Raw genomic sequence first — 14856 nt, 5'->3', positions numbered from 1 at the left:
TAACCTAGACATAATTGTGATGTACAGTCACACTGAAATGACATGAACACGGCAGGAGAAACAGGTTTTAGTGTTCATGTTTAATCGTGCGTTCTGTGTTTCTAATTTTAGAAGCAGCACAATTGCATAGAAAGTCACTGGAACGCCACACGTTGCTACAAAGGCGTCAACCTGATGGTGAAATTTGTGCGAATGACACGAGGTGACGTGTTTGTAGGTGGGAAGCCGGTGATGGATCCCATCTTTGTCACCGCGCTAGGTTACACCTACAGGTCAGTCAGGACGCCCGCACAATGTCGAGGCGAGGGTCATGTGACCGACGGATGCAGCCCGAAGGTGGGCTAGTTTTCGATAGCCTTGCTAGCTCGTCTACTTGACGAAGTGCAGAACGAGAAAAAATGCAGTAAAGCTGTTAAACATCCATTTCTTTATTCTTTCACCTCTATTCAAAAATTTTAAAATATAAAAACTTTGATCATGAGATGAACAGACTTGTTTGCTCTTGTTTGTTGATAGCGTGGCTACCACCGTCAGTCATGTGACCCTCAACTTGCAGGTCGTAGTGTCCCATCAAAAGAGTCTCCCCTCTTCCTTTCCCCTCACTTCCTGTCATCTCTCTACTTTTACATCTCTGATAAAAGTTTAAAATGCAAAAAAAAGACTTTGTAGCCAGTTTAAAATACTGCCAGGTGTGTTTGTGTGCTCTTGCAGGTCTATATTTGTGTTTGTCTTTGTTTAACCAGTAGACTTTCAGAAGGCAGTTTGAGGGTCCAGACTGAGGTTTAGAGTGAAGGTCCTCACAAGTACACATATACAGACACGTGTGTGTGTGTGTGTGTGTGTGTTACCTGGTGCGCAGGGGGAGGGGGGTTTGCTCAGGATGAGGGCGGCTCCGGCAGGGGAGGGGGGCTTGTTGTTGGTCGCCGGAGCAGCTGTGAGGTCGGAGTGGGAAGGGTCTGAGTCGCGTTGCCGCGGCGACCTGGCGCTCCAGTCGTCCAGGCCGCTGGAGGCCGCCGCTGTCGCCGAGCTGCAGGTGGCGCTGGCCTTACGGGGCTGAAAACACACACGATGTTGTCCAGTTAATGTTACACTGTAAAGTCAGAGCTGAATGTTCACTGATTAAACAGATTAACGTGTTGACATGTAGCCGCTACTTCCTGTCCAACAGCTGACACTAGTTAGAACCCGACTGCTGTGTAGATATGAAGGCTCAGAGATGACCAGTGCAAATAATGCAGATGTTTATTTACAAACTCATCACTCTGTTGGTGATTTGAACGACAAAAAGACAAAATTCAACCGCCAACTTTTAAAACTATCCAAACAGTACAGGAGTGGTGTTTCTTTCCATAACTAACCATCTTTACACGAGTGTACAGACACTATTTACCAGGTAACAGACAACAGTTTAATGATGTGTAACTGATGACATTAAGGGTATTGGAATAGTTCAATGTTTTGGGGAAATACTCAGCTAGATGTTCAGTTTGATACTCTCATGTCTGTAATGTGTTTTAATGCAGCTGAATTTGCTGTTTAGTTCCTCTCATTTACATATTTGTTCTGTTTTTGTTGTCAGACAATGAAACAGTGAATAAATCGCAGAGCTTGAACTCTGAGTGCGATCGGCTGAACTGACATTTAACATGAACGACCACAGACAGTTAAAGATGACATAAAGTTCTTCACTTCGCTGACTCACAGACTCTTGTGCCTCACTGAGCAGCTTTTCATCAACATTTTAACCAAAGCTCAGTTTTTCCTCGTATGCACTAAACCACAGAGCTGATGTTTTAAGATTTACACTCTGGAGGCCGTTTTAGTCTGTGTTTTAGTCTGAGCAGAGAGCTGAAACACAGACAAAGACTTGTGTTTAAAAATTTCCCCCAGCGTAGCGAACATTAATAGTCTTCAAGCCTGATATCACTACGATGTCACGACGTCACTCATTTCAGGATCACTTCTTCATTTTTTCCCCATATTTACTCATTAGTCATGTAGAAACTTAAAGACGTAGCCCACTAGTTCACACACATCTCATAAGCACGATGTCCCTGGTTCAGCAGACTGTTGCCGTCCGTCTTTCTCCTCTTGTTTCATGTCATCTCTCAGCTGTCACTATCTAATAAAGACATAAAATGCCCCCGAAATATATCTTAAAAAGACGTCATACAGCTGTTTTCACAACCTGAATAGTGAACTGAAAAACAAGCTTTAAGGAGTCATTTCAGCTTCCAGAAGTAAAAGTCTCATTCATTTTTCTCAAAGACGATATTATGTGACTCTCAGTTCTCTCTTCTACAGTTTCATCCTGGTTCAATCATCAGAACAAAACATGAACTATGTCAGAAAATATCTGGTTCTTTAGTAAAAGGTCAAAGGTGCGAGACTGCGGACATAAAAGTTTTGCAGTAGAGATTAACTACAACTCCCAAGGTGCATTTCAGCAAGAAACAGCCAATCACAGAGCTTAAAATTGGGTCACATACATGCGCCGCCTACAGGCCGGCAGAAGCTAAAGATTACGATTCAATCTGCAGCGTGAATCAATTTACTCTTAATTTCTGGGTCACTTTTGAGTGAGATCAGTAACCATGGCGACGCCTTTTGTTTACAAGTTCAACAACAAAGCGTTATGAGTTCATTACGCTCTGATTTGTGCCCATTGTTTCATCTCCGTTGCATTGCGGTGGCCGAGACTCATGGGTATTGTAGTATTCTTAGCGGTCCGCCAAATGTTCAGTGACATTAATCAGAACGAGGAAACATTTCAGGAACCAGCAGCCTCTCACTACACAACTCTATTTCAGTTTGAAGAAGCTTCCTCCTCCTCCTCCTCCTCACCTGTCTGCCCTGTTTCTCCTGGTCCTGCAGCCACTGCAGGTAGGACTCCCGGGCCACCTGCTCCTCGATGGCCTCGTTGGTGGCCTCCCAGTCCGTCGCTCTCTTCTTGTCCTCCAACATCTGCTGCTCGATCCACGACTCCTCCGACGTCTTGATGGCCGACTTCATCAGAGACTGCTCTGCGTACTGGGGGGAGGAGGAGGAGGGTCTCAGTCAGTCTACTGGTTTACATGTGTCTGGTTCAGGTGTGTGTGTGTGTGTGTGTGTGTGTGTGTGTGCGTACCCCTGGTTTGAAGGCGGGCAGTCCCAGTCCGACCCCGATCGTGGCCTTGTTGGGATTCACTACAGAGTTGTAGTGAATGTTGCGGTGATAGCTCACTCTGATTGGCTCGTCGTTGTTCTGGTGGATGCCATGGAACGTGTTGATTGGCTCTGCAGGAGGAGGAGGAGGAGGAGGAGGGGGGTCAGTGATTGGCTGATGACAGAGCTAGAGGCTCTTATTGGACAGAGAGACTCACCTGTGCTGTACTGGTACACCTCCACCGGTCTGTTGTACATCTCGGCCATGGCCTGCATCTCGATGTGGTTGCCGTGGCAATTGTTTTTCCTCTTCCTGTTGATGTATGTGGTGAAGTCCTCTGTCACGTAGTTGGAGAAATAGTCGGCGTTCTTCATCTGAGAAGGAAAATACAACAGTCAGACCGTGACAGACCGAGTCCTCCAGCAGGAAGGAACATGACCCGGGTCAGACTGACTCACCAGATAGTCCATACAGTGTTTTCTGACCACTTCATGCATGTCCTGATCTCCGTAGACCTGATCAGCTGAGAGACACACAGAGAGAGATAGTTAGTCCAGCTGAGGATCATAGATACAGTCTGTTTATAGACGCGTTTATTCCTGTTTTCTGTTGGGCCAAAACCTAAAGTGGATCATCTGTCCTGTACAGTTCAACAGACACGTGTTTGGACATATTTGATTTTATTATTTATAGTGGTGGAAAGTAACTAAGTACATTTACTCAAGTACTGTACTTAAATACAATGTTGTGGTACTTGTACTTTACTTGAGTATTTCCATGTGATGCTACTTTCTACATTTCAGAGGGAAATATTGTACTTTCTACTCCACTACATTTATTTGACAGCTTTAGTTACTTTTCAGATGAAGATTTGACACAATGGATAATATAACAAGCTTTTAAAATACAACACATTGTTAAAGATGAAACCAGTGGTTTCCAACCTTTTTGTCTTTTGACGTCTTACAAAAAGCAGTGTGTAGTCGGGGTCACATTTCACATGTCTATGAGTTGTTAACAGCTCCACCAAATAGTGATTTTTCCCTCTAAACTTCTCACATGCTTTCATTTCAATAAATGTTCAAATGATCCAATATTTCAGCAAAAATCAAAGATTGGAGAAAAAGTCCAAAAACTGAAAACAGATTTGTGTATCAGAACTTTGTTTTTTCTTCTTTCCTCTCCCATTAATCATCTCACCACCCCTCAGATTTATCTGCTGACCCTTTGTAGGGGCCCGACCCCTAGGTTGGGAACCACTGGACTAAACTAGCTAACTGTATATAAAGTAGTGTAAACTAGCTCCACCTCCAGCAGCTACAACAGTAACATGCTGCTCTAACACTGATGCTGAAGATTCATTTGAATTTTATTTTCCATAATGTGTAAAATGTTGAAATTGTGGGTTTGAGTTATTACAACTAAAAGCTCCGACGGTTAGTTGATTAATCGATCGACAGAATATTAATCTGAAACTATTTTGATCATTGAATAACAGTTTCAGTCATTTTTTTAAACAAAAAAGCCAAAAAATGTGCTAGTTGCAGCTTCTGAAATGTGAGGATTTGAAGTTTTTCTCTGTCATATATGACAGTAAACTGTTGGGTTGTTGATCTGAAGACGTCAACTTGAGCTGTATGAGATTATAAAGGTCGGTTTTCTGACATTTTATAAACAAACATATCTGTTTCATATTGCAGGTCTGTAGACATGAGTCACACGTTGCATTAGAGCCGCAATAACTAGTCAATAATAAATCATTCGAATGCATCTGCAACTTTTTTGATAATTGATCACTTATGTCACTTTTCAAGGAAAAATATCAAAAATTAGATGTTTCCAGCATCTCAAATGTAATAATTTGCTGTTTTTCCTTCTCTTACCGTTTGTCAGAAAAAATACATTTGATGACGTCACCTCGACTTCTAGGAAAATGTGGTGGACATTTTAACTGTTCTGAGGTTTTATCGACCAAACTACTGACTGATAAAATAGATCAGTGATGAAAATAATCGTTGCAGCTCTGCAGAGCGTTGAAAACTGTCCCTTTTTCTCTTTTTGCTGATTAAAACAAAAATTAATAAATTGAACCTTGACTCTAATTTTCATCTTTTACAGTCTGGTTGGTTGCTAGGACCGCACACACACACACACACACACACACACACACACACACACACACACACACACACACACACACACACACACACACACACACACATACACTTCCTGTAGGAGGTAGCAGTATGTAAACGAGCATCGCTTCGGTCTGATTTCCAGAAAGTCACATGGTCCGCGGTGATTCTCAGAACCCCCCTGCAGCCCCCCCAACACACCAACTTCCGCTTTCTCATCAGCGCCGCGTGCGTGTGTGTGTGTGTGTGCTTGTATGTGTGTAAAGTCAGTTAGCTAAGATGTTGTTGATGGTGCAGGAGAAGGAGGTCAGGCCTCTCGGTGATAACTACACACACACACACACACACACTGAAAGCCACAACACATCGAAACGTGTTAACACTCATAACAAAACTAACACACACACTCCGAGCCACGGCTGAGAGGCAGCAGGTGTGTGTTTCAGACACTAATGGAGGAAATCTCCTTACACATCACCCACAGTGTTTGTGTGTGTGTATCAGTCACAAGTACAATAAAAAGCTCGTACGTGTCGATGCGGTTACAGTTATGACCTTTGCAGATGTCGATAAGTCAAATCACATATTGATACTATTAGTAATACGCAGCGGTTAGTTGATGGGTTGACAGAAAATTATCTGCTCCGAGAATCAATTCGTGGTTTGAGTCATTATTCAACCGCAAATGTCAAATATTCGGGGCGTCCCCTCCGGACAGTCACTGCACTTCACGCTCTGACTCAGCGGGGCGAAGCAGTGACGTGTATTCTCATCTACAGTCCTCCATATTTATCTTCTTACATATATTTAATTCTTACATACTAAACAGTTTACATTATTCATTTAGTTCAGTCTTCAAAACAGCCTCCCGAGAAATATTATTCAAATATCATTATTCATGTCTCCACTCGGTTACTGCGGTTACAGCCGCCCGCATTAAACTGATATAACAGCTACATGAGACTCGTGTGTTAATGCTGCTTCATCATTTGTGATGTGAAAACATCAGATTTCCACCGTCGGAGAAATTAAAAAAATGTGCGTCCTGATGTTAGTTCAGTTATAAAATCCTGCAGGGAGCGTCTCTCCTGATTGGCTGCTGACAGCGCCGTCGATCACACTGGACGGTAGAGACGCTGGTTCACGTCTGTTTAAAGTGTTTCAACCATGGATGTATTATTAAAGCTGGATACCGGACTAAAAACGGCGCCCATTCAGTCCTATAGGAATTGCTCGGCTGGTGCACACGCTTCCGGGTTTGCTTCCGTGTTGTGCGGCCCACTGAATATGCGCAGTAGTGTTTCCCCCGCTGGCCCCGCCCACGAGTTCCCGCTCGGCCCATAGACTTTACATTGTGATGACGTCACGGATTTTTAAATCGCTTTTCTCGGCTCGAGGAAAGTTTTACAAACATAAAACCTCCATGGATCAAAAGTTCATAATAGAAAGAGTCATAATTGATGTTGTCTGCAGTTTGAGTCGTCCTGTCAACAGTTTTACAGACGTCTCTTCTACAATGGTGGTCTATGAGGGAAAATCCTTTTTGGGCCGCAGGGGGATTTTTTGCTGCAATGACCACTGGGAAAAAAAACTGGCTGTTTAACGACGTAGCATAAAAAACCCTGCAGCGATTCAGCTCAGGGGCTTATAGACTGATGCACCGACTTAAAGGGAGCAGCCCTACAGATATTTGATGGTTCCAGCTTCTCAGATGTGACACTTTTCAGTTTCAGTAAACTGAATCTGGTTTGGTTTTGGACTGTTAGTCGGACATCACTGTGACCTCTGAGAAAGCCTCAATGACATTTTTTCACTATTTTATAACATTTCAAACACCGATTACTCAAGAAAATTAACGGCAGATTAATTGATTATGAAAATGATGATTAGTTGCAGCCCTGCATAAATAGAGCTGTAACGATTAGTTGATTAATCGATTAGTTGATTAATCGATTAGTTGATTGACAGAAATTTGTTTCAGCCATTTTTCAAGCAAAAAATGTCAAATATTTGATGTTTCCAGCTTCTCAAATGTGACGATTTGCAGTTTTCCACAAAACAATTCACACATGAGTTGGAGAAAATAACCGACCGATGACATATGAACGTATGAACAGCTGAGTGCAAACAGTGTTGCTCTGAAACTCTTCATGAGCCTCAAATAGTTAGTTTTTAAGTTGCAGCTTCCTCCAGGTCGTTAATTATATATATAAATATATATAATTATAGAACTTCCTGTGTGACGATGAATCACTGATGCACGGAGCGCTCCGGCTTGATAAACAGGTGTGTGAGTCAGAAACAATCGGAGGGAATCTCCCTACTGATGTGTGAGTCATCGAGTAAACCGGTAGAGGAAAAATATGTTTTTTTTAGATTTCCATCATGCGGACACTTTATCCAAATAACAGACGTCAGACTCCTTAATGTACGGAACGACACGTTTCAATACTAATCAATACATCTCGATCTATTAGAGAGGAGGCAGTGAAGTCTATAATGCTAAATTTGTTTTATTTTTTAGTAAACATAACAGATTTTTTTATTATAACTACATTACTAGGGCTGATGATTGATTCATCTGTTATTTTCTCAATTAACTGATTAGCTGTTTGATCTGTAAAATGGTGAAAAATGTCGATCAGTGTTTCATAAAACACTAATATAACGTCATAAAATGTCTTGTTTTGTCCACAACACACAGATATTTAATTTACTGTCATAGAGACTGAAGAAAACAAAAAATATTCACATTTTAGAAGCTGAAATCAGAGAATTTTGACTTTTTTTTTCTTAAAAAATGACTCAAAACGACAAATCGATCATCAAAATAGTTGGCGATTAATTTAATAGTTGACAGCTAATCGATTGACTGATTGTTGCAGCTCTGTACAGATGTGACAACATAACTGCATCTCTGTCAAAAGTTTGTCAGTGGAGCTCTGAGTGGAGGCGATGATGTCACAGATCAGGCAGGTACAGGTGTGCTAATGATGCAGCTGCGTCTTCCTGTAACATCTGTAAAGGTTAAAACTCCCATTTATGAAAACGATGGCCTTCTGAGTACTGAGAAAGGTGTGAGCGGAGGCGGCTGATTCTTGAGAAACAAAACACAAGATAGGCCTCTGCAGAATTAATAATAAACCGCACACACACACACACACACACCGACACACACAGGAAACCACAGCGAGCGCTCTGATTGGTCAGTCTGGCTGTTATTCTCAGAAAGAGGCGGGGCCTGAGAAAAGGGAACTGCGTCCATCCTGTTTGTGGTTCCGTCGATGCCGATAAAGTTTTTATCTGAGCCTTGCAGACTGCTACTCCACCCTGTCCGCCGGTACGAGCCCGCGGACTGCAAAGCATTGTGGGTACTATAGTCCACTGAGAATGAACCCAGACAGACGTTTGTCTCTGAGCTGCAGCATCACTGGTTCCAACAGAAATATTTTACACTGTTATTCCTGATTATCTGGAATTATTTAACTACAGGAAAGCTGGTTTCCATCACTGACACTGAAATAATATCCAGTATGAACAGGAGGAATGATTACAGCTGTTCATACGGACACCTGACTGCTGGTTTAACACACACTGGAACAATTGTGAACCCGTCCTTTAACGTGCATGTGGAGAAAAGGAAGAATTAACTGCTGAGTAAATAACATCATTACTCAGAAGTTATGTGGAAGCAAGACAAATATAGAAAAGAAGTGGGATACAAATGATGCAAATTAGTGAGAAATTGTGAAATTGTGAGCTAATTTAAACATTTCCACTGATTCTGAAACACGTAAATGTAAATTAATGTGCATCATGACCTTTAACCCATTTCATGCATGAATTATAATGACCTCAGTCAGGATTTTTTATTCCCCTTTAGGCATGAAAAACAATATTTGAACTTTTTTTTTTAAAGATGGGATGACACACTAGAGTCCAGTGTGTTGGCTAATGTGCAACTATACCAGTAAAACCTGCATATATAAGAAAACTGCTTGTGAACAGCTGCATGGAAGGGTTAAATAAACAATAACATCAATAAAGTAAAGTTTTCTATAAACTCTTGTAATATTTCTTCTTTCCTGCTGTAATCTATATTTTCTAAGACTTTTCAGGAGCTGCAGGAATGAGGTCACCGCCTCTCGGCCTGCGTCAGCACTTCTTCTGCAGAAATCTATCAGCTCTGAAGCTCCGCCCACCGCTGGCATGTCTGACCGAGAGGAGCGCTTGGTTTAAACACCACCCTGCGGGATCAGGACTGAACTGATACCAGAGGGTTTGTTAGTTAGTGCTGTTGAACCAGGTGGGAGGGGGGGGGGGGGGGGTAAAAAAACCCCGCAAAAACCGACCAATCAGAGCGTCTCCTCAGGTGAGCGCGTCAGGTGTGACAGGATGTGTGCTGTGGCTCACGTCCTTTCTTCTTCTGCGGAAGTTTATCTTCCTGTTCTGTGAAGTGCAGGGAAATAACCTCCTGACATAGATCATATGACCCCCCCCACCCCGCTCAGCCACCGTACTGCACACCGCTACGACGTGTGTGTGTGTGTGTGTGTGTGTGTGTGTGTGTTGACTCAGCTCTCAGTGACCAGCTCTCAGTGACCGGTCAGCTTCAACTTTGACACATTTCAAAAAGCAAAGTAACTTTTCTTTGTTAAACAGAGTCGACTGTGATCTAATGTCAAACACACACACACCCACACACACACACGCGCACACACCCACACACACACACACTCTATGGGCGTCTGCTTTAACGCCAGCAGGTCACTCTGGGTCTTGGTGGCTGCAGCTTGTTGAAGGATTGTGAAATGTTTCCTGATAACGATCGATCTTAGAGAAGTTAAAAATGTTTCTACAAACGCTTTTAAATTCCTTCATGTGTTTCCCAAAAAAGCACTTAAGAGCGTTTTCACATTCACGCCATTAAAAGCTTCTAACGTCGTCTTCCTGTTGGCGCTGAAGGTGATGATATCAGCTGTGATATCAGCTGTAGGTAATTTCAACATGAACTCATTTAACATCAAATGTCACTTAACAAAGAACTTCAGTGTTGGTGAATAAAGTAGAGACGATGAAAACTTCAATAAAACAGTTTTTGGTTCCTCCTGCAGCTTGTGAAGATGCTCTCAGCCTCCTGCTCGTTGATCCTTGAACTCCTCTTAAGCTTAAGAAGGTTTTTAAGATGGATTTTATCGTCTTCTGAGCCTTCAGATGAGGCTCAGATGCTTCCTGATGTCCAGAGAGGTTTATAGTAACTGTAAAGTTTATGTAAGCGTCAGCCAGCACCTTGTTTCTTCCTGTATGTTCGTTATCTTAATGTCAGTTTTTGCTTTTTCTGTGTTTATTTTATGTGGAAAACTATGAAAACGGATGAATACAGCAGCAGCATTTTACTCTTCAGTCTCTGACACACGTTTAGATTTATTCACGTTGTTCTGCCTCCGTTTAACGCACACGTATCACTCACTGACGCTGTTTAGGGGACGTTTGATTCGATGCAGCTGATACAAACACGGCAGAATCACTGAGAACAAACTGAATCGAGATCTAATTTCATTAATTACGCAACACTATTTACTATAACGTCATCATATATTGATATCATATAACCGTTATTGTCGTTATCCATTCATCTGTTCATCTGACTCGTCTGAACTTTCCTCTGCATGGTTCAGCTCCAGCTCTGTTTCACCAGCTCATCACTTTGTTAAGTTTCAAACTATTTAAAGCTGCGACTGACAATCATTTTCATTCTGGATTCATCTGACTGTTATTTCCCCCCCGATAAGTTGATTAGACATTTGGTTCATAACATATCAGAAAACACGTCAGCTGAGTCAACATGACGTCTCTTTCTGTAGTTTACTGTCATAGACGATGAAAGAAAGCAGAAAATATTCACATTTAAGAATCTGGAATATAAAATCAGATTCTGTAGCTGATGATGTCTCATATATAAATGTCACAGTGTGTCCGACATCCCGGACTTTTCTCCAGATGAACTTTAAAATCAGAGTTTTTTATTATGAGCGTTATCACGGCTGCGTGACACTCGTCAGTGTTTGCACACGCTCACTGTTCACCGTTCGAGATAATACAAACTGAGAACAAAACTGTCAAACAATCAAACAACAAGTGCAGACAAAGACACAGACAGACGGACTGCTGCTGTCAAACAGAGACAGAGGTCAGTGCGCGTGTGTGTGTGTGTGTGTGTGTGTGTGTGTGTGTGTGATGTCTCAACAGTCGGTATTTCAGCTCCGTCCAAACGCACGTTCGCTTTGTCAATCTAAAGGGAAAGTCCACCCTAAAACCAGATGTTACTAATAACACCAGTACAGAACACCAGTCAGCTGGTGAGGTCACACTGATGAGGAAACACACACACACACACACACACACACACACACACACACAGAGACACGCGCCGGTGGAGAAACAGTGGAGATTCCTCTTTACACACACTGTACTGTCGACACAAACTGTCTGGACACAAACTGACAGACGTCCAGCGTAACCGTCAAAGTTACAGTAAGACGGGTCAGAGGTCACTTTAACAGAGGTCTCACACACACACACACACACGTCTGGGTCTTCACATGCACAGAGCGACTCATCAGCAGCTGAAAGTTATTAACTCAAATCAAATATTTGACTCATAACTGAAACATTTTCATCTTTAAACATCAGCTATGATTATGACAAATAAAACCGACTCTGTGATGTTTTGTCTTTTAACTTCCTGTCTACACCTGAAGTCCAGACAGGAAGTGTTTGGACACGTTTTGTTTTTCAGGCTAAAATAACAGCTTTAATGTATTTGAGTCGGTTTACATCGATATAGAGAGAACTGTGTGTTTAACACAGAGTGACCTAATTACAAGTGTTCAAAAGTAATTGGACACTTTTACTCGTTAATTATTCAGTTCAATCACGATGCACAAAAACCAAACGAGCAAATCAGTCAAAAAAAGATAAAAGCAGCATAAATGAGTCCAGTTTATTAACAGTATAATGAAAAGATGTTAAAATCATAAAGCTCATATTAAAAAGAGTATTTATGCTTCTCGTTTTAAGTGTGTGAGACGTTCCGGTGGACGGAGGCTTGAATGAAGCAACACTTTCAGTCTGAGCTGTCTGTGATGATGATGATGATGATGAAAGAAAACAGAAAATCATCACATCTGAGAAACTGAAACCTAAGAATTTTCTTCTTTTCTGCCTCAAAAGAGAAATAAAAAAAGCTTCCTCCTCCTGTGAGCAGATTTCTTAAACGTCATGTTTCCATCGCAGTCGTTTCTGCTGATTCCGAGACTCACATCCTGCCTGCTTGATAACCTGACGCGACCACAGAAGAAAAAGTGCAGTGATGCAACTGATAAAATGAGACGAATAGTGGAATAATGCTGCAGCTGACGTTTCATTTCATTATCGGTTCATATTTGGATCATTTTCCTCGATTTATTGATTCGTTTTTTGGTCCATAAAATGTCAGAAAATAGTGAAAAATGTCCCAAAGTCCAACATAGATTTACAGATCTTCAGTTTACTGTCATAGAAACTAAAGAAACCAGAAAATATTCACATTTAAGAAGCTGAAATCAGAGAATTTGGACATTTTTCTTTAAAAAAAACAACTGAAAACAATGAATCCATTGTCAATAGTTGCAGATTAATTCAATAGCTGGCAATAATCGATCAATCGACTTTGTACGTCTGATTGGCTGATGAGCCTCGACGTGAGGACGGTTCGACTCTCTGACAGCAGGAAGTCGGTCGGTGACCTCTTCTCTGTTTAACTTCTCCAAACCTCACTTTGTCATTGAAACCATGAGGAAACAGCTCCTGCTCTATTTTTACCGGGTCTTCGGTTGACTTTCAGCTGGGTCACCTGACTGATTGACAGATGGATCATATGAGTGAAAGACAGCTGTGATTGTTGAGTCACGACTAAATCAGTTGTTGACGTCTTTTGCGGTGAGTTATTTCTGTCAGACTGAAGGAAAGAGCTTTTCAGGAATGACTGACAGGGTTACCGTGGCAACAGAGGCAGGTAGGTAATCACACAGGTCAGTCAGCTGAGCAGCGTTTCAGTAGAACCGGTTAAACTGGCCGCAGACATGTGGTCGACTTTATTTCTCTAAAAGTGACGTGTTATCATCATCACGTGCTGCGGTTTGGGGGGGAAAACGGTGCCGGTGAGTTCAGGGACACTCAGACATCTGACGTGTGATGTTTCTACAAGTTGATTTGGAAGATCAGTCGACGGAGGATTCAGAAAACAGGCCCCCTTTCTTTGAAAACTGTTTTCACTTGTACTTTCGTTTAAAGGTGAAAGGTGTCAGGGCGCCTTCAGTGCGGTGAAAACACTCTTTGCACTTGTTCCCTGTGATAAAGCACGACCGTGCAGCCGTGCATGCTGGGAGCATGTCTCTCTGACCAGACAGACGCTGCTGTTGCTCAACAGTTCTGATGGGAGACGTTAACAAATGTTTGGCAGAGAAAAAAAAAAACCACGGACTTACTGTACATAACACACACACACACACACACACACACACACACACACACACACACACACACAGACAGACAGACAGACAGACAGACACACACACACACACACACACACACACACACACACACACACACAGTACTGTCTGAACTTTCCTCTGCATGGTTCAGGTCCAGCTCTGTTTCACCAGCTGATCATGAATCCATCACTCAAGTCTGGAGTTTCAAACTGTTTAAAGCTGCAGCTGACAATCATTTTTATTGATTCATCTGTTGATTATTTCCTCAGTTAATGTTTCCCCAAAAGCCAAAGATGACGTCTTCAAGCGTCTCGTTCTGTCCACAACACAAAGATACTCAGTATAAATACTAAATGAGATGCATTTATACGGCGGCTTTATAGACTTCTGATCACTCAAAGCACTTTCACACACACATTCATACAGTGATGGCAGGCCGCTGTGCAAGATGCCAACCTGCTCATCAGGAGGATCTAATCATTCACACACTGATGACACATCCATCAGGAGATATTTAGGGTAATTCAGTGTCTTGTGACTTCAACGAGCCGGGTATCGAACCGCCGATCTTCTGATTAGTGGACGACCTGCTCGATCTTTCTGTACTTAAAGAAACCAGAAATTTTTTTTCAGCTTTAAGAAGCTGGAATCAGAGAATTTGGACTTTTTTCATCTTAAAAAAATGACTCAAAATAGATGCAGATTAATTTAACACTTTGTGTCAGTTTCATTTTCAGTCGGACGTCGGATTGAATTATTGAAAATACGCTTCGCCGCATTCATCAAGTTGCTTTACTGTTACTGTCTCTGTCCGGCTTCGTGTTTTCATGGCTTCTTCTCAGCTTTTTGTAGAGAAACAACCTGGTTACTGACTGTGTTCATCAGTCAGATAACCTCTGATACATACAGATGATTGTTGACAGGGTGTTGGTTGGTTTTTCACATCAACATATTTTCAGGCAGCTTGTGATTGGCTGCGTGTGTGTTTCTGTGGTATGCAGTCAGATGTGTGTGGATCAGCTGACGATGTGTTTTTGTGTAA

The 14856-nt window shown here is 42.0% G+C and overlaps 1 protein-coding gene across 2 annotated transcripts in view; it reads right to left on the bottom strand.

The window, feature by feature from the left end:
* The window catches only part of otud5a (OTU deubiquitinase 5a), a 37163-nt gene that overhangs the window by 8361 nt on the left and 13946 nt on the right, over positions 1-14856 (bottom strand). For both annotated transcript variants that reach the window (XM_067593447.1, XM_067593448.1), the window contains exons 3-7: positions 3604-3668; positions 3363-3519; positions 3128-3276; positions 2845-3030; positions 849-1053 (exon numbers count right to left, since the gene is read on the bottom strand). In XM_067593447.1, the coding sequence (XP_067449548.1) occupies positions 849-1053; positions 2845-3030; positions 3128-3276; positions 3363-3519; positions 3604-3668 (762 nt within the window). The remainder of the gene's footprint in view (positions 1-848; positions 1054-2844; positions 3031-3127; positions 3277-3362; positions 3520-3603; positions 3669-14856) is intronic.

Source organism: Thunnus thynnus, chromosome 6 (genome assembly GCF_963924715.1).
Source record: "Thunnus thynnus chromosome 6, fThuThy2.1, whole genome shotgun sequence".
In the NCBI taxonomy this organism is placed as follows: domain Eukaryota; kingdom Metazoa; phylum Chordata; class Actinopteri; order Scombriformes; family Scombridae; genus Thunnus; species Thunnus thynnus.
This window is presented reverse-complemented; position numbering and strand designations above follow the sequence as displayed.